Source organism: Canis lupus, chromosome 7 (genome assembly GCF_003254725.2).
Source record: "Canis lupus dingo isolate Sandy chromosome 7, ASM325472v2, whole genome shotgun sequence".
NCBI lineage: Eukaryota > Metazoa > Chordata > Mammalia > Carnivora > Canidae > Canis > Canis lupus.
In genome coordinates this window covers 399,728-421,025 of record NC_064249.1, presented here as the reverse complement: position 1 = coordinate 421,025, position 21,298 = coordinate 399,728, and the positions used below count along the sequence as shown (strand labels likewise).

Genomic DNA, 21,298 nt, shown 5'->3' with positions numbered 1-21,298 from the left:
TTTATATTTTAATTAAGGGTTCATGGTTAACAAGTTCCTCAAATACACAGTAATAAAAAGAAATAAAAATAAATAAATACACACACACACATATTACCTATGTGTCTTAACCTCCAGTTATCTCAGAATGTGACTATATTTGGAACCAGGGTCTTTGAAGAGGTTAAGGTAAAATAAGATCATACCGAGTGGACCCTAATGCAGTATGATTAGTATTCAAGAAGAGATAAGGAGATAGACAGGTACAGAGGAAAGCCATGTAAAGACAGGGAGAAGACGACCTATAAGCAAAAGAGAGAGGGCTCACGAAAAAAACCAACCCTACAGACACCTTGGTCTTAGACTTGCAGCCTCCCGAACGCTGAGAAAAAAAATTCTGTTGTTTAAGCCACACAGTCTGTGGTACTTTGTTATGGCAGACTAATAGCTTGCAAACTAATACCATTACCCAATAAAATGGAAAGCTAAGAACTCAACTAATCCGGGAATCTTACTTTTTCAGTCTTTTTGTTGTAGCAAATAAAAACCTGGTTTCTGATCATTTTCTGATTGTGTTTTTTTTGTTTGTTTGTTTTTTGCTTTGGTGGGGAGGGAGGGAGGAAATGATATTTATGAATAGAACGACACCTAATTGGAATAATTCCAAATTCCAAGATAAAAAGCATTGTGGTCAAGCTACTCACTGAGCTCTGAGAAGAGGGCAGAGAAGAAAAGCAACCAGATGTTCTTTAATGTCCTCAAGCCTTACTTTTCAGTTTCCATTTCAGTAAATGGCTGCCTAATCCTCCAAGTTTTGCTGAGGTCTCCGTTCCTATCCCAACTCCTTTCCTTTTCCTTCCCTATCGTAAAGTTGGAAAACATCAAATTGATTTTTTATCTAGCTCTCAGCTCATTTGGAGGTGACCTAGTGATTTATGAACATTCCATATATGATCCAGCTCACCATTATTTATCTCTAAACTGCATGTACTCCAGAAAAATGGCTGTGGATGCTCCCTATATGCTACTATTAGCCTCATAATGCATTTGTGTATTTCCTCAATTAAAAACTGATACTACAAATGGACATGAAAAGGACTTTTAAATTCTGACACTCTAAGCTAGTAGTCTTAAGTGAGGCACAGAAGGACAAAATGAGGGGTAAAAGTGTTTTAAAATGTCAACTCACAGCATTGGTGGTTTTTTTAGATCGGCTCTTGGGTTTTTCCTTCTCGCTTTCTATAATGTGTTCTTTCTTCTCAGTGGGTTCTTGCTTGAGGATGCCTTTCATTTCTTTTTCTGTAAGAGGCAATCCGAGTTAGTGCTTCCTTTTTTTTTTTTTTTTTTAATTTTTATTTATTTATGATAGTCACACAGGGAGAGAGAGAGAGAGAGGCAGAGACATAGGCAGAGGGAGAAGCAGGCTCCATGCACCGGGAGCCCGACGTGGGATTCGATCCCGGGTCTCCAGGATCGCGCCCTGGGCCAAAGGCAGGCGCTAAACCGCTGCGCCACCCAGGGATCCCAGTTAGTGCTTCCTGTACTACACTTTGCTCACCTTGCTCCTGCACCTCTCACCTCTCCCTCCCCAAACCACACACAGGACACATACAACTTCCTTGTTCTTTTCAATGCAAGAGCAACAACACCCAGTATTACCACATTCAAGGGCTGGTGCTGATTACTTTATGATAAAATGCAAACTCTCACACCATTTAAATGTAGGCAATTCTGGATATGGGTACTTCTGGAGTTGTTGCTAAGGTTTGTAGGCTTTTAAAAGATACAGTCTCCTTAATGACATGTTACCCAGACAAGACACACATTGATGAAAGGAGATTCCTGCCAATATTAACTGTAAGAGACTAACAATATACCAACTGTACCTCCTCCACATTAGAGATTATCCCTCCATAACCTATGACCACTTACTACCCCCAACTTTTCAGTTCCAAAGACTGAGAATTTTGGCTATGAATTAATGACCTATCCTATGGTGGGTGCTGTGCTAAATGCTTTCCATAGATTTAACCTTTTGCAACAAATCCATTTCAAAGATAAGAAAATGGATAGTAAAAGTCGTCAAGAAATACCTATGGTCATAAACCCATTAGTGCTTAAGCCAGGAATCAGATTCAGATCTATATTTTTAAAACTCCATCTACTTTTCACTACATTGTGCTGCCTTTCCACTAAACTCACCAGCCACTAAGACAAACTAATTTTAATCACGTCTTCATTTCTATGTGCCTGTCTATATAGGATTTAAGATTTTTTTTAAATAGGGGATCCCTGGGTGGCTCAGGGGTTGAGCGCCTGCCTTCGGCCCAGAGCCTGATTCTGGAGTCCCAGGATCGATTCCCACATCGGGCTCCCTGCATGGAGCTTGCTTCTCACTCTGCCTGTGTCTCTGTCTCTCTCTCTGTGTGTGTCTCTCATGAATAAATAAATAGAATCTTAAAAAAAAAAAAAAAAGTTTTTTTTTAATAGTCCTGACCTTATCTCTCAGTGACTGACATCAAACAATGGCCAGCCAAGCAATTACCAACTAAAACTCAGATTTAGAAACCATGTCTACCTGCCATGCCTGAAATAAACGTATCATGTATCTTGTCAAGCACCTATGGTGCTCAGAAATCACTTCTTTTCAATGAATGCTATTTAACCAAATTGCAAAGTAGCAATTGGTGACAGCTGAGAAACTCAATCATATTTCTAATATGCATATCATCATCTGTTTACTTTTACTGGTTACTATGAGTCTAGAGACATTAACATATTAAGATTTTATTTTGGGGCTCAACCCCACTGACTAGTATTTAATAGTTGTTATAAGTGTTTCCTTAATTAACAAATGAATGATTTTTACTAATTTACATTATACTTCTTTCCTATTCATGGATAAACCTTCTTACCATTTTCACATTTGGGAGTTGGACAGCCCATTCGTCGTCTCAGGTTATGAGTTCTGGCTTCTGTGGTCTCTTCTGGTTCAATTTTAATATTCATGGCCTTTAAAAAAATTGTCATATACATAAATATTTCCTTTCAAAAAAGGTATCTTTTAAAAAAAAAAAGGTATCTTTTAAAATCCAACTGAAATCTCAAGGTGACTACAATCTTATAAATTGTCTCTATTAATAGGCATTCAAAACATTCTTCTCTCTCCCCATGGAGATCTACCTTTAAAATTACTATTATTTATGGAAAGAACAAAGATCTTAGAAGTTACAAGAGTATCTCCACTTTGACAGGTCAAAAAAATAGGGAAGAATCAAAGGATCAGGAACAAATTAAATTGTTATTACAAGCTACTCTTCTAACATCACTAAATTAGTAAGGATTCCCCTATCCTTAAACTGGTCTCAATTTCCAATGTTTCTTAAAGAGGTAATACTTATCAATAAAACAACCTTTGTGAGGTGTTCGTAGAACTATATATGATCGTTTTTGCCTGTGTTCATTCATATGTACTCAGATGTCCACTGATGATAAAATTTCTCCCAGGGTGCTGTCATCACCCTATGTGTCTCTCATCAAGGCAAACCTAGGCATCCATAGCACCTGGGCATCTCTTATATTGAAAGATCAAGATGTGCTCAGTAGCTGTTTTCTTTTTAATCTTGACCAATAATTACTAATAATCAGAGACTGATTTAGACACCTGATTACCGCCACGAAGCTTCCCAGTTCCAAAATGCTCTCATACATTATCACTGATTCCTAACACTTACATGTCCATCAAGCTAGGCAAGAACCCAAAATTCCTATCTCTGTATGGAAACAAGGTAAGTGGGAAAATACTCTTCTCTTCCTTTCCCAAGGGAAACCTCTCAGAGCAGAAAAATCTTGAAGTAAACCGTCTTTCTCATCAGTTCACGCCTCCTGGTCTTCTATTCTGGTCTTTTATCTTATGTATTAAATGCCTCAACCCCCATGCTGCCTAATTATTTTGTCTTAGTTCTCTATTCCTTAGCCTTAATCTCTCAATAAACACTGCCCAACTTCATGAGGGTAACAGGCAAACCAAACATCATCATAATGAACCCCTCTTCTTAATTCTGCAAATAAAGCAGCTGTCTGTCCAGGCAGCATAAACCTAGAGAGAGTCCTTTGATCCCTTATCCCTTTGGCAGTACAGTCCCCCCAAGTATAAAAGCTAGAGTACAAACAGTTAACAAGAGTTAATAAGACAAGAGTCTACAGTTAACAAGGTTCAAAACTATGAAGAGCACATGCAGGAGAGAAATCCAGTTAGACAGACATTGGTACGAGGGCTCACGAATTCCATCTAATGAACCTCATGAGGCCCTCACCTCTGCTCTCATGCGTTTTGCTCGTCGGGCTGGGGGACATGTTTCTGAGGGCTGCACAGACTGCCTCTGGGGAATATCATGAGGTTTGTACTCCTTGTCCTTTGTGTCTGTGTTCAGGTTTGGCTTCTGCAGACACTAGAGATAAAACACAATTTATTAATGAATTTCCTCTCCTTTTTAATCTTAAGAATTTCAACGTATTTTGCAGTATATTTTACAGTTATGTATTGATACATAAAAGGTCTACAATTTTTAAAATCTAAATAAAACACAAGTCTGCAATTACCAATCATATACCCACACACATATTAGAGTTTTAAAACTTTTTTGCAGGTGAATGGTGTTGCTTCAATTCATTTAACTGTTCATGACATCAGGTTACACCAGGCCACAGCAGGCTTAAGGCACTCCCAATGGGCCACCTGTAATTATCCTTGCTTGCAACTGTCAATTAACTGAAGGCTCAAACTGTTAGAAAGGCTCCTTATAAGTTCCCAAAGTAACTTTCCATATTGAGAATATTTGATTTTTTATAATGTTTAGAGGAAAAAAATATGGAATCCAATAGGTTTTCTACATATTAGAATTCTACAGTTTCAAATATAACTAGCAATGCTCTGTGATCAAAGATATTATCTGAATTGAGAAAACATGTAATTTGACTGATGTGTTTTCCCTTATAATAGTGCTTTCACTTACTTCAACATATTCCTACAAGGTCTAACTCACAAGACAAGGGTTAATAGGTAACCCACAGCAATAACTGGTTCTGATCAGAAAAGAAGTTTCTCTTGCTTTATTTTTTAGTTTGACTCTAAGCTTGCTGATAAAGAGTATTTAATGCCCACACAATAAAACATGGTAACATCAAAATATAACCACCGAATCTACTATGAATTTCAAGTAAGTTAACACTCCCTTCATAATAGGACCCACGAGTACCACAGGAAGTATTTTTAAAAGCAGGTTCCAAATTGTAACCACTTAGGATATATTATCTATGCTAGAATAAGACACAGTTATCCTTTTAGAACTCCTGGCTCTATGGATACCATTACTACCATATAGTCTCACTATTGGCTCCTTCGTAACATGTGTAAAAAGAATTCAGAAAATTGGGGGTGGGGGGGACAAGAATAACAAAAGCAGAGTAATCACCTGTCAGAACCCATTTCTAACATCTAAGAAATATACCACAAAAATACTGATAGATTACATAATACTCTAAACAAATAAATAAACCTACCACTGGTACAACAACCTATATATTAAATATTCTGCTAATTCTAATTAAACTCTTACATTAATTTGATCTGGAAATGTTAACTAATGTGGATTATCACCATTCTGTAACAAGTCCTCAAGTTGGGACACGTGGGGGACTCAAGGGTCAAGCGTCTGCCTTTGGCCCAGGGTGTGATCCTGGAGTCCCGGAATCGAGTCCTACATCAGGCTTCCTGCATGGAACCTGCTTCTCCACTTCTCTATCTTTCACTGTGTCTCTCATGAATAAATAAAATCTTCAAAAAAAAAAAAAGTCCTCAAGTTGAACGTTTAGAATATATTTAATGAAAGCATGCAGATTGGAATAAAATCTGCCTATCATTTAATTAACCTTTTTTATGTATTATGTAAGCTTTCTATTTGAGACCTAAAAGTATGTAGGTAGAAACTGAATTGAATCAAGAAATTTTATCAAGTGGATGGTCAGATATTTAGAGATTAGGGGCACCTGAGTGGCTCAGTCAGTTAAGTATCCGATTTGATTTCAGCTCAATCTCAGGGTCATGAGACTTTGCCCCTTCCCCACTCATACCCACATGAGCACTCTCTAAAATAGTGTTTTGTTTTGTTTTTTTTTAAGGAAATTCAGAGATTATGTGGTCCCTATCTCTTACTTCCATTAACTATGGTCTGCTTCATTCTAGAAGGACTTTAGAGATCTAAGGTAAAATCAAGCTCAGAAACTTTCAGAAGATATATGAAGAGCTTCTCTTTTTAAAAATTTAAATTCAATTTGCCAACATATAGTATAACACCCAGTGCTCATCCCATCACAGACCCTCCTCAGTGCCTGTCACCCAGCCATCCCATCCCCCCACCCACCTCCCTTCCGCAACCCTTTGTTTCCCAGAGTTAGGAGTCTCTTGTGATTTCTCTTCCTAATTTTTCCCCAGTTTCCCCCCTTTTCCCTTATAATCTCTTTTCACTATTTCTTATATTTCCCATATGAGTGAGAACATATGATGATCATCTTTCTCCAATGGACTTATTAAACTCAGCATAATACCCTCCAGTTCTATCCACATCAATGTAAATGGTGAGTAGTCATGCTCTCTGATGGCTAATATTCCATCATGTATATAGACCACATCTTTATCCATTCATCTGTTGAAAGACATCGAGGATCCTCCCACAGTATGGCTACTGTGGACACTGATGCTATAAACACTGGGGTGGTGCAGGTGTCCCTTCATTTCACATCTGTATCTTTGGGGTAAATACCCAGCAGCCCAATTTTTAACTTTTTTATTTTATTTTAATTTTTTAATTTTTAACTTAAGGACCCTCCACAATGTCTTCTAGAGTGGCTGTACCAGTTTGCAGTCCCACCAACAATGAAGAGTTTTATTATGTTGTTTCAAACCGCAATGCTGGACACAAAACTGAGGTGTTTGCTTTGTATCTAATGCTAGTACATGTAGACTAATTTAACCTCTGAGAACCTGAGATTGAGAGGTGACTAATAACCACAGCATGAGGACACCATCCTACAGAGAGCAATCGACTGAGGTATTTAGAAAACATGGGAATACAAGAGGGCCACCTGAATGGCATAGTCGGTTGAGCATCTGACTCTTGGTTTTGGCTCAGATCTCGGGGTTGAGAGATCAAGCCCCCACATTGGCTCCATGCTCAGTGCAGAGTCTTAAGAGTTTTTCCCTCCCTCTTCTCTGCCCCACTTCCCTTTCTCTAAAATAATAAATAAACCTTAAAAGAAAAAAAAAAAGAAAGAGCCTCTGTCCCACAGCACCGGTGCCTCTCCACTCAACTTTCTTTAAGCTTCCCAAAACTTACTCTAGGCTTTGGGTCACCCTTTAGCAACAATTCCTTTGTTGGGCATCATTTTTTCCCCTTAATATTAAGGCTTTATTTTTAGATAAGTTTTAGGTTAAAATGAAGGTGGAGATTTACACTATATACATCCTGCCCCTCCCCCATGCACAGCCTCCCCCATTGTCAGCATCCTTCACCAGAGTAGTGGCTCATTCGTTATAGCTGATGAACCTGCGCTGACACATCATTATTAGCTGAAGTTCATAGGTGACATTAGGAGTCACCTGTTGTGCTGAACATCCTGTAGATTTGGACATGTGTAACGGCGACGGAGGATATTTTCACTGCTCTAACAATTGTCTGTGCTCTGCGTATTTTCCCCCACATGCCCTCCTGCCCCCAAACCCCTGCTGATCTTTTTACTGTTTCTATAGTTTTGCCTTTTCTTGAATATTAAATGTTTGGGACCATAAAGTAGATGTAGCCTTCTCATGTTAGTTCTTTCACTTAGTGATATGCATTAAGACTCCTCTCCTTGTCTTATCATGACTTGAAATCACTATCCCTTTTGTTTTTACATTTCTTTTCTTTTTAATTTTTTTTAAAATTTATTTATGGTAGTCATACAGAGAGAGAAAGAGAGGCAGAGACACAGGCAGAGGGAGAAGCAGGCTCCATGCACCGGGAGCCTGATGTGGGATTCGATCCAGGGTCTCCAGGATCGCGCCCTGGGCCAAAGGCAGGCGCTAAACCGCTGCGCCTCCCAGGGATCCCCGATCTCTTTTCTTTTTAATGCTGAATAATATTTCACTGTCTGGATATGCCACAGTTCATTTATCCATTTACCTGATGAAGGACAGCTTGGTTGCACTCATGTCTTGGCAATTAAGAGTAATAAAGTGGCTAAAAACATCCTTGTGCAGGTTTTGAGTGGACATAAGTTTTCAATTCCTTTCAGTAAATACTAAGGAACATGACTACTGAACTGTACGGTAACACAGTATGTTTAGTTTTCTAAGAAATGGTCAAGTGTCTTCAGAGTAAGCTGTGTCATTTTGCATTCCTGCCAGCAATGAATGAAAACTTCTATTGTCCTTACCAGCCTTTATGTTGTCAGTGTTCTGAATTTGGCCATTTTAATAGGTGTGTGGCAGCATCACGTGTTCCTCTCTTTTAAAATATATCTATTCCATTTATCCTTTCTCTAAGAATGATTTTCAAAAATGGGCTAAAAATTAAGTACAAAAAATGGCCATCACAGTATAATAAATATAACATTCAACAACAGGGGAAATCAAAGTCTGGCTATAAACACAGAATGCCAGAGTCATTCAACTATAGAACTGCAAAAATATTCAAGGACATGGCAAATACTCATGATATATTAAGCAGGGGAAAGGCAGGATAGAATACTGTAAATGAAGAATACAATTCCAGTGTGTGCATATATGCGTAAAAACAGCCTTGAAAGAAAAAACAGGTTGAGAGGATTACGAGTGATTTTACTTTCATCACACTTTGTTTTTAAGCTTTCTGCAATGAATACCTTTCAGTGCCTAGAACATACTTAGTACAGAGTGGGTCCCTCAATAAATATTTATCTGTCTTGTAAATGTAATGTTTGTAAAAGGCATCTTTTTTTAAAGGCATCTTTAAATACCTATTCATTTCAGACTACAATTGAGTAAGTGCTTATATGCTTTTCAACTATGAAACTTACACTACACCTAAGAATATGTATTTTTTTTTTCAATGTTGCAAACCATAAAGCAGGTAGACTCTTTCCTCTTATTGTGGCTTCCACACTGAAACAGAAAAGTTAATAAGGAGAAAATCTACTGTAGGCAACTCTATATAGATGTGACTTTATGGAAGCATAAAGGTTCCACATACAATGTTCTAAATAATTTCATCCCTGGGTTCATTAAACATTCATACATGTATATTTTAAAAATGAAAACTTTCTGAATATTAGATTGGTCATGCCCTTCTAGGTTGAAAAGAAAGCTCCCCTGGAATCAAGAAGGGAGAAAGGGAAGAAAATTGCAATGCTATAAAAATCTATAGGATTTGAGCATTACAGATGCTATCTCTATAATATGAAAACAGACTTCTGATTAGTAGTTTGCCCTCTCGAAACTATGTTATTATCTTTCTACTTCTCCATAACACAGTAACAATTCTTAAAATTATAGGGCTCAGGGCTCTTGCCTTAGAATAACTCAAAGGGTGTAAACCGATTATGACATTATTCTTTCCAGCAGGGTCTTGAAATAAGATTTTATAATACATTTTAATTACGACGAAAGTTATTTGAATAAATTGGCAAATACCATCTAAGAAAACAAACATGGCTACACAGGAACTATTAGAAGAGGGATCCATTAGCTATACAGCATTAAGTCCCCTACCTTTTACCCACATCAGCATTCTATCTGAAAATCTCAGAGATCTCAGCAGGCAAGAGAAAAGGTAGCCAAGTTATTTCACAGGTGGTACTTTCATGTGACAACGAGGAATATGCTCTCCAAAGTATGTGAAGGCAAAAGTACAACCCATAACAAGATAATAATCAACTTGTCATTAGGAAGACACAGCGTTAATGAAGTTAAATACAGACTTTGGCTTCTGACAGCAAAAGGCTATTTCCTCCACAATCTTATTCATTCCAAAAACCCACTCTAATATGGCTGTTCTCAAAACAAAACAGAAACATAGGAGGAAAAATTCACAATATGAAGTCTTCTCAACAATGCTCTCCACACAGAATTAGGCCTCTTCATTCACCCTGAAAGACAATATACAAATAAGCTGTGCAATAAAACAGGTTAAGATTGGCATCAATACTTACCCTCAAACTGTCTCCTGACAGGAACAAGTTGTAGGGATTGAGGATGCGTTCATAATGCCCTCTGATATGGGAGCCCACAGCTTTGCCAGGAGCAAATCCCATCTTGGTGGCAATTTTGGTCCATTTTCTATCCTTGCAAACAACTGCAAATCCACCTTCTTCTGCAACTAACTGTTAATAGCAAAAGAAATCAGAAACACCTGTACAGAAATCACTTCTAACTCCTTCTTACCTAGGTATGACTCCAAGAACAAAATGTTCTTGGCTATGGTTATTTTTAAAAACACATTTTCCAAGTCAAAAGAAAATATACTTGCACTACTAATTTCAACCTAGAAAATTAAAAGATTGCTTTTAACAATATAGTCCATAAACATTTTGTACCCCCAAAAGCTACTTCTCAGTTCCCCAGAGCAGTCAAGATTTTCTGGGAGGACGAACAGATCAATAACTAAATCTCTAATAATGAATGAGCCCTAGTACTTTGTCCAACTCAGTGGTCCTCAAAAATCTCCATAAACTGGGATGCCTGGGTGGTTCACTGAGTGAGTGGTTGAGCGTCTGCTTTCTTTTTCTTTCTTTCTTTTTTTTTTTTTTTTTTTTTTTGAGTGTCTGCTTTCAGCTCAGGATGTGATCCTGGGTCCTGGGATCAAGTCCCACATCGGGCTCCCCACAGGGAGCCTGCTTCTCCCTCTCTGTGTCTCTCTCTCATGAATAAATAAAATCTTTAAAAAGAAAAAAACTGCATAATAAGCCAAGGGAGTGGGAGAGATGGCACCATTTTGGGGTAAAGAATGTAGGTTTTTTCAAAAAAAAAAAAAGAATGTAGGTTTTACACTGAAGTAAACCTGAAAACCTGAATTTCAAGTACTGAATTATGACTCAGCCTTTAGCGCTGGTCAATTTTCTTCTTGAGCCCCATTTGCTTGAACTGTAATAAAACAGAAAGGAGTATCCTACAGAAACATTGTTAAGTTTTAAAATGACACACACAAAAGGTGGCAGCAAAATATTTCACAAGGTGAGGCTTTCAGATCGGACAAGTAGAGCCCGAACATCACTAAAATGAATAGAGAATTTCATTTTACATATTTCAAACAATACGTTTCTCCATAAGGTGAAGAAGATCAAATTCAGGCTGGCAGAAAGATACTAAATGAGGGAGATGGCCATTAGCCTCTTACCTTATTGAGCTGAAACAAGTCCAAGATCTTCCTCTCCACATGTGGAATTTTCAGAGTACTTCCCTGTAATTCCCAGTACTTTGCAATCTGATCCAAGAAATTCAGCTTTACTCGAGTTTGGGCCTAAATGACAAAGAAATGAATTTTAATCGCATTTAGCTTCTTTTAAAACTCCTGTGTATTACCTATGTGTGTGGTATTTTCACTCTTAATATAGTTAAGTGAGGCGCACCTGGGTGGAACAGTCAGTTGAGCATCTGACTTCCTTTCAGCTCAGCTCACAATCTCATGGTCGTAAGATCACGCCCCACATGAGGCTCTGTGCTCAAAGTGCAAAGTCTGAGATTCTCTCTCCCTCTGCCCCTCCCACATATGCTCTGTTTCTCTCTCTAAAATAAATCTTTAAAAAGAAAAAAAGAAAACCTAAGTGAAATAGCACTTCTTTATTTTTTGAAAAGATTTTATCTATTATCTGAGAGACAGAGAGAGCAAGAGCACAAGCAGGGGGAGCAGCAGGAGAGGGAGAAGCAGGCTCCTAAAAAGGGAGCCCCATGTGGGGCTAGATCCCAGGACTCTGGGACCATGACCCGAACCAAAGGCAGATGCTTAACTGGAATGAGGCACCCAGGCGCCCCATGAAATATCACTTCTGAATTCAATACAGAAACTACCAAAAAATATATATACAAAATAAAGCTGGTTAAATAATTATTTAATTCAGCCCCTACTATGTCTCAAGCAAAAAGTTAAGCACTTAATAAGCCTTCCCTTAAGTAGCATTCTGAAAAGCACTTTCACTTACTCCTATATTTTGTTATTGGTTAAAATTATATAGCAAGTAATGGTCTTTTGGTCTTTTTACAATCGAGGTAATTTTAAAGGTCTATTCTTTTCAAGTACAAGTTTTCTTATTTTCTCAAACACAAATCCTTTTTTTTTTATTTTCTAAAGATTTTGACAGAGAGAGAGAGAGAGAGAGAGAGAGAGAGAAAGAGAGCGCACAAGCAGGGGGAAAGGCAGAGAGAGAGGGAGAAGCAGACTCCCTGCTGAGCAGGGAACCTGATGTGGGGCTCGATCTCAGGACCCTGAGATCATGACCTAAGGTGAAGGCAGATGATTAATCAACTGAGCCACCAGGTCACCCTCTCAAACACAAATCCAAAATCAGATTTACAACAGAGATTCCATATCAATTTTAATGAGTCCTGACAAGATAACAGAAAACCAGAGGAAACTTTCTTAATTAATTGTATTCATTTAACAAATTATTACTGTTGTCTGTAAGTTATTAAAATTTTTTCTGTCATTTTTCTTTCCTCTCCTTGAAAATTAAAGTCTGATAGTTTTAGGAGTTTTATCTTGCTCAAGAGCAAAATTGAGATGAATGTTCAAATGTTCCCAAAGGAACTAAGGTACTAAGTACAAAGGAACAAAGGTACTAAGACCTCAAAGTTAGTACCCATTTCCTATCTTTTAAGCTCATGTTGAAAATATAGACACTAGATGCTACTACCACCAGTGTTCACAGAATGCCAGTGAACGTATATTCCATTTAAGTTAAAAATGTTTTTTTTTATAGAAAAGCGTGATTCAATATGAAAGGTTTTCAAAATGTTAACGTAAACACTACTTCTAGATTATTAATACTTAAGCCTTCTTCACTCCATACTTTAGGATTTCAGTAGCAAACAGATTGAAGAAACATCTCTTCTCTAGAGAATACCCAAGTATTCCTCACTCCTCCTTAAGAAATTAAATTTTAGGGGATCCCTGGATGGCTCAGCAGTTTGGTGCCTGCCTTCGGCTCAGGGCAAGATCCTGGGGTCCCGGGATCGGGTCCCACATCAGGCTTCCTGCGTGGAGCCTGCTTCTCCTCTGTGTCTCTGCTTCTCTCTCTGTGTGTGTCTCTCATTAATAAATAAATAAACTCTTAAAAAAAAAAGAAATTAAATTATGTTATTAAATCTAAGTGAAGATGTGTATTTGGAAAAAAATTAGAGTTGGAAATTCCTTTCCATTAGATAGTCTCAAAGTACATTCCCTTCAAAATCTAAATTCTTGGGCAGCCCCAGTGGCTTAGCAGTTTAGCGCCACCTTCAGCCCAGGGTATGATCCTGGAGACCCGGGATCAAGTCCCACATCAGGCTCCCAGCATGGAGCCTGCTTCTACCTCTGCCTGTCTGTCTGTCTGTCTCTCTCAAATAAATAAATAAATAAATAAATAAATAAATAAATAATAAATAAATAAATAAATCTTAAATCTGATTTCTTGTGGTTGTCATCTAATTTAAAAGGATTTAAATGAATTAAGAGGCCAAAAGTGATTGACAAAAAGTGTTTTCAATGAAATCTGGCTTGCTACAAAAAGGCCTTTTTGTCATTTTCATAGCAAATTTGTTTTACCGTGATTATCAATTATTGGCTGTATTTTAGCTTCACTAAAACCAGTAGATTTGTGACAGAGATTCTTTGAAGAAAGTCCCTCTACAATACAGTCCACCAGAACAACAGTTAAGATATTACCTCCAATTCATTCAGCCTCTGGATACGAGGGGTAAAATGAAGTTTGTCAACATCACATGCAAATGGTGGCTGCCAATCCTAGGGGACAAGCAAAGGCTTTGATTAGATGAATTTATAATTCTGAAATTATAAAAATTCTGTTAAAACCCCAGCTTAGTAAAACACATTATCTCTAACCAGTCATATAAAATAGAAGATGGGTAGTAGTTTCTCAAACTCTTTTCCACCAGAATAGCAGAATATGTACGATTACCCTACCCCATATAAATGATGCATCCCGTGCACACCCCTCTTCAACCCTTCCAAATGAATGTTACTGAACTGCAAGCTGTTGAAATTTACCTGACTTTGAAGTTTTTATTTTTAGTAATATCTACACCCAATGTAGGGCTCAAACTCATGACCCCAAAATCAAGAGTCACACACTCTCCTGACTGAGCCACCCAGGTGCCCCGAAAAACCAAACTTTGAAAGAGATTTTGATTCCTCTATACACAGAAGTAATCTTTTTACAAAATAGCTAAAACATCAAATCATCCAACAACTATATTTATGTATATATATAAAACCTCCTAGTTACCTTAACTTTTATTATAAAATTGAGGATAAGTTGGGGAACAGGGTGGTGGAGACTGCCATTCAAAAACTAATTTTAGGGCAGCCCGGGTGGCTCAGCGGTTAGCGCCACCTTCAGCCCAGGGCATGATCCTGGAGACCTGAGATCGAGTCCCGCATCGGGCTCCCTGCATGGAGCCTGTTTCTCCCTCTGCCTGTGTCTCTGTCTCTCTCTCTCTCTCTCCTTGTGTCTCTCATGAATAAATAAATGAATAAAATCTTTAAAAAAAAAACAAACCTAATTTTAAAGAATCATCCTGGGGCACCTGGGTGGCTCAGTGGTTGAGCATCTGCCTTTGGCCCAAGTCATGATCCTGGGATCCCAGGATCAAGTCCCACATCCCTCTGCCTATGTCTCTGCGTCTCTCTCTCTCTCTCTCTCTCTCTCTCTCTCTCTCATGACTAAATAAAATCTTTTCAAAAAACTTTTTTAGGGACGCCTGGGTGGCTCAGCAGTCGAGTGTCTGCCTTCAGCCCAGGGCATGACCCTGGGGTCCTGGGATCGAGTCCCACATCGGGCTCCTGCATGGAGCCTGCTTCTCCCTCTACCTGTGTCTCTGCCTCTCTCTCTCTCTCTCTGTCATGAATAACAAATTTTAAATAAAAAAAATTTTTTTAAAGAATCATCCTCAACATATCTAGATTCTTAGAACTATCATGAGGAAATAATCAGACAAGGAAAGTATATATGCCACCTGTGAGTAGAGAAAACTGCAAACAACTTAAGTGTCCACAATGGGAGAATAAAGGATAACTTTTAAAAAGTATTGCAATATTATGTTAGAAAGATATTACTGGTATTATAACACTGAATATTATACAGCATTTTAAATTTCTAGACTTACAAAGAACTCCTACCAATAAGAAAACACAGAAAAATGGGCAGATTGTGTAGTAGTTAGCAAGAAAAAATGGCCAGCTGTAAAAAGACTGGTGTCCAAGTTCACTTAAAATTCAAGAAATACACAAGATCCCCTTGTTTTTACCTATCAGGTTCGCAAAGATTTAAACTATATACACCATCAGCATTAGGAGTATGTGAGGACCCTGATGATTAGTAAGCTGTTTTCAGAGGTGGGTTAGAAAGCATCAGATTTTTAAAGGCCTACTGACTCTAGAGATCCCTGGGTGAGAATTTACAAATATTTGTCACCACTCACAACACCAAGATACAGACACACAAAAGGAAATTCACTGCAGAGTTGTTTTAACCTAAAACCTTAATATTGGGGCACCTGGCTGACTCAGGAGGGTGGAACATGAAGCTCTTGATGTCGGGATTTAAGTTTGAGCCCCACACTGGATGTAGAGGTTACTTTAAAAAAAAATAAAATCTTGGGATCCCTGGGTGGCGCAGCAGTTTAGCACCTGCCTTTGGCCCAGGGCGCGATCCTGGAGACCCGGGATCGAATCCCACGTCAGGCTCCCGGTGCATGGAGCCTGCTTCTCCCTCTGCCTATGTCTCTGCCTCTCTCTCTCTTCTCTCTCTCTCTCTGTGTGACTATCATAAATAAATTTTTAAAAAATTAATTAAAAAAATAAAATCTTAAAAAGAAAAAAAAATTATTACTATCAATGGAGAGTAAAGGTAAATAAATGTTGACATATCAATAAATAAAACACTTTGCAGCTGTAATAAAGAAAAAAAGATCTACAGTTTCTAAACACAGAAAGATAGCCAACATTTTATGAGTAAAAAAAACCCAAAACATGTAAAATGGCGCCAACAATATGACATACATATAAATTTTAAAGACTTTCAATAGGAGGGGTGAAAAGGTTACTGTTATTTCAAATCTGTATTATTAGACTTTTTATTACTATTGATTGCCTTTAGTTTAAAAGTAAAACAAGGTCTGGGGCACCTGGCTGGCTCAGTCCATGTAGCATGTAATTCTTGAGGTTTGGGGTCATTAGTTCAGGCCTCACGCTGGGTGTAGAGCTTACTTGGAGAAAAAAAAAAAAAAAAGTAAAACAAGGTTTTGTTTTAGTGATTGGGAGACTTCAGCAAAAATGCCCACCACCAATGCCTGATAAACTATTGTTAAAAAGATTACATCTACCACAATTTATTTTTAAAAGGAAAAAAAAGGCAGATTACAAATTGGTACGAAGCTATTTACTATTATACCAAAAAGAAAGAAAAAAATGGCAGCACTACCTGTTTAAGAAGGCCATTACAGATAAGGCCGTCAAGTATTTTAATGCTGTCACATTGCTGCTTCCACAAAGACTATGGCTCCTGCTTCAATGTCAGTTGTCAGTTAAAGAAATATTACACTTAGTTCATCAACTTAAAAATACTATCTACTCCATCCTCGATCAGAAAAATTAAAGTAATTTGCTTTTGTTTAGTTTGATAACTAAAGATAAGGAAAGCAATTTGTTTTAATTATACAGAACACAACAATGTAGTAGAAGAAAATCACATTGCTCAACACTATCACAGGCTAAATAAGAAGATTTTATATTGCTCAGAGCTTTGCTCTCTAATAGTTCATAAAAGCTATAAGCTTTCTGAAATGAATTGATCTGGGTTGAAGGTTAGACCAAAAACATCTCAAAGATACTACGTAAGAAGATACAAGTAAATGATTAACATACTGTCCACATGGCCTGAGAATTTTATAAACTAAGACTTATGGTTAATATATGACATTCCCTGATTAATCAAATAGGCCTTTTTCTTTTCTAAACAGGCCTTCTAATCCCAAAACACAATGATAGAAAACTTAATTTCTTTTTTTTTTAAGATTTTATTTATTTATTCATGAGAGACACATAGAGGCAGGGACACAGGTGGAGGGAGAAGCAGGCTCCACGCAGGGAGCCCGATGCAGGACTCGATCCTGGGACCCTGGGATCACACCCTGAGCCAAGACAGACGCTCAACCACTGAGCCCCCAAGGAATTAATTTCACCTTATGTATACGTTAAAAGTTATATATTACAGTGAACTGTGTGTCTTTGTATGTATGTGTGTATATGTATCATGGAACATATGCTTATTTTATACTGAGGCTTTTTCAAATAAAATTAATCCCAAAAACAAAGCACCAAGAGAAAAACAGTACAAATCTATCACTAAGGAAGTTCACACAGTGGGCATAATATGTTAAAAACTAAAAATTTTGCAGAGGAGACCACTCCATTGAATACAGATTGCTGAAAACTGTCACCTCTTCTGGTTACAAAGAAAGAGGGAAAATGGGATAAATGTCATTTAGTTTCAAGACTTTCATTATCAGCTGCAAAGCTTTACTCTAATAAAAGAATTACATATTATTTTCAATGCTCACTGAAATATTAGGATTAAGATATCCTTGGCTGAGTCTGGCCTTGATGCAATGTAACTTTTACACTGGGGGCAGGGTGGGGGTAGGTGGAGAAGCTATTAAAGAAGGGAAGAGACTATTAAATAACAGTGTGATAATTCTGGGTTTGACACTTAAGTATCTAAAGGGGATATCATATAATCTAACCAAAACTTTTAACTTCTAACAATAAAACGGTTCATAAATCATTTTTCTAACATAAAACAGCATTTCCATACTAAATAGGTGTTGTTAGAGTTCATAGATTACAAGGCATCCCATGTAAATTCCCCGCTAAGATCCACTCACTTTTAAAACTTTAAAATGGCTTTTACTTTAAGCCTTCATTTTGAAAGGCTTATTATTTATTATTATTTAACTATTATTTAAAAGTTCAATTATTTTCCTAAGCACTAAAAAATATATTCCTTGAGAAGGCAATTAAGTAGAAAGTTGAAGCTTCAAAAATCCTCAGAGACCTGGGAAACATCAAGCAAACATTTTCGTTAGTCCCAGCACTGAGCAACAACTTACAGCACATTTAACTGAGAGAAGTGGGCGACAAAATTGACCTGTGGGAGAATAACTTTCAGAAGATGCTAAGGATTTTTCAAAAACTCCATGAAAATTCACTCTGTAAATGATCCACAATGAGTATCCACATATCAGAATATTGTCTTAATCTTTCTATTACAGGGAAGCTATCACCATTTTGAGATCTAGTAATCAGAAAATGAGAATGTACATTCTCATAAAGGCTACTCCAAAAACGGATTCTCTGACTCCAGCAGACAAAACTAATTTTTAAAAATCAATGTCAAAAGCTCATTCTGGTTAGTCTATAAAGAATAACATTAACTAAGGACCAATGTATTTTTTAATTGCATGCTCTATTAAAGCCAATCATCATAGAATAAATGCACTCAAAGGACCTTTAATCCAATGTAGCAGAGCTAAACTCTGTGTTTTAATCCAGCGTTTTAACAGTTTCTAGGTTATCAACACGTTAATACAAAACTATAGTGGCAAAATTTTAAGGAACTAAACAAAGCATTTATCTTAGTGTTTTAAGGCAAGTCAGAAAAATTTTCAGTTGAGCATGCCAAGACTTATCGACCTGAATAAAGTTTTGTTTTGTTTTGTTTTTTTAAAGACTGTATTTATTTATTCATGAGAGACAGAGAGGCAGAGACACAGGCAGAGGGAAAAGCAGACCCCAGGAGTCTGAGGTGGGACTTGATCCCAGGCCTCCAGGATCAGGTCCTGGGCTGAAGGCGGTGCTAAACTGCTGAGCCACGGGGGCTGCCCTGAATAAAGTTTTTTTAATGACTTATTTATTGAGGGGGAGGGGTGGAAGCAGGGCAGAAGGAGGGAGACAGAGAATCCCAAGCAGGCTCCACATGCAGCACAGAGCCTGACACACACCAGACTCAATCCAATGACTCTGAGATCCATGACCCAAGCAGAAATCCAGAGTCAGACGTGTAACCAACTGAGCCACCCAAGCGCCCCTCAATCTTAATAAAGATTTGACTAATACACACGTGAAGTACAATATAAAAGACTACTCTTCCATCAAGTTAATGGTTTTTATGTCTGTATGACGACACCTACCAAACCTAAAGGCAGAACTAGGCACACCATAATCATTATAACTCCCCCTCTATAAATTAAGACAAGCAGAGTCTCTCAATGGAATCCAATGACCACTCCCTGACAGATGTCTACCAGGAAAGTTCCAGAATACAAAGGACTTCAGTGTCTTCCAAACAAAAATAAGTTAGATAATGTTAACTTCTCTCTTTCTTCTTACGTCCCTCAGGGTAGGCTTGGCAACAAGCAGCTTGATTAGCCACTCATTTGCCCAAAGTCTATTTAAGATCTCCCATCCTTAATGAGCCACTAGTTTAAGAAAAACAAAAACCACTGAGGATTTTCTTCTTAGACTTTAGAATCATACTTTCATTCCTTAAATCAGAGGTTCTTAAACTGTATAGAAGTGGGTGTATGAGGATATTGGGAACAGTCCATATTCGGGCTCCTCTCACCAGGGTTTCAAAGGGGTAAGGGGTCTGTAACCTTAAAAAAAAAAATACATGTTAAAGTCTTCAGACAGGTCCTGGCATTTACAAAGTAAATGGTCAAAAATATTAGTTATCGGGAAAGGTTTATGTTGCAAAGTTTTAGTTCCCAGGAAGCCTAATGCAACCTTGTTTTGTTTTATGATTGGTTATGTTTAATACAATGGTTTCAATTCTCTAATCTCCATTATAAAATTGTAAAAAATGGCATTCATAAATTGATATAGAATATCCAAGGCCCATTAACCTTATTTTTTGCTGTATTTTTTCAGATTTATTGATAAACATACAACCTTGCTGCTTTTTTTTTTTTTTTTTAAGATTTCATTTCTTTGAGAGAGAGCGAGCAAGCACAGAAGCAGGGGGCGGGGAGGAGCAGAGGGAGAGGGAGAAGCAGACTCCTCACTGAGCAGAGGGCCCAACAAGGGGCTCAATCCCAGGACCCAAACCAAAGGCAGACGTTTCACTGACTGAGCCACCCAGGTGCCCCTACAAAAACTGGCTTCTTATACTGTCGGGTTTCCATGCTTACAGAGCTCTTTCTTTTTTTTTTTTTTTTATTTATTTATTTATGATAGTCACACAGAGAGAGAGAGAGAGAGAGGCAGAGACACAGGCAGAGGGAGAAGCAGGCTCCATGCACCGGGAGCCTGACGTGGGATTCGATCCTGGGTCTCCAGGATCGCGCCCTGGGCCAAAGGCAGGCGCTAAACCGCTGCGCCACCCAGGGATCCCTACAGAGCTCTTTCTAAAATGGTTTTAGGTATGTAATTCAAGGGTAGAAGTACTTAACAATCTGCTGAGAGGAGCTGCTAGAGTGGCAGTAGAATTCAATTTCTATACTGTAAAAATTAACACTGTGGTGGACAAGCCTATGTATGGTTCCATAGTATTAGCATTTTATATTAACCAAGCTATCTCCTATATGGTCACTATATAAAACATCCTAACTGCATATTCTCTTATTAGGGCAAAAGTTAAGCAACAGGTTTAAAATAACTTTCCCTAATACAAAAGTAACGATCCTTACTAAACTATCAGAGAACACACATAAAGAAGAAAAATGTAGCCATCTCAGAGAGAACCCACTACATTTTGGTACACATTTCCAGTATTTTCTAAAATTCTATCTTCATAATTTTCCAAATATTTTAATAATAATTTACATATGTATATATATATATATTTCCTTATACTTCTCATACCTTATTTTTACTTATACTGTGAACCCTTAAGATTTCATTGCAGTGATACTTTTTAAAATTTATTATCAGACATTTAGGTTATTTCCTTTACTTTCCAATGATACTCATCATAAATAAAACATCCAGGGGTACCTGGGTGGCTCAGTTAGTTAAGCTTCTGGTTTGATCTCAGC

General features: G+C 37.7%; 1 protein-coding gene across 11 annotated transcripts in view; it reads right to left on the bottom strand.

Moving 5' to 3' along the window:
- KDM5B (lysine demethylase 5B) overlaps positions 1–21,298 on the bottom strand; it is a 90,609-nt gene that overhangs the window by 45,528 nt on the left and 23,783 nt on the right. For 10 of the 11 annotated variants that reach the window (XR_007411732.1, XM_049111981.1, XM_049111978.1 and 7 more), the window contains exons 2-7: positions 13,911–13,988; positions 11,388–11,510; positions 10,204–10,374; positions 4,296–4,430; positions 2,895–2,991; positions 1,169–1,278 (exon numbers count right to left, since the gene is read on the bottom strand). Coding sequence is in view for 10 of the 11 variants with exons in the window: in XM_049111981.1 (XP_048967938.1) it covers positions 1,169–1,278; positions 2,895–2,991; positions 4,296–4,430; positions 10,204–10,374; positions 11,388–11,510; positions 13,911–13,988 (714 nt within the window). In the remaining variant the exon portion in view is untranslated. Of the gene's footprint in view, positions 1–1,168; positions 1,279–2,894; positions 2,992–4,295; positions 4,431–10,203; positions 10,375–11,387; positions 11,511–13,910; positions 13,989–16,390; positions 16,442–21,298 lie in introns of those variants that run through there. The other variant, XM_049111984.1, reaches the window with a different exon arrangement.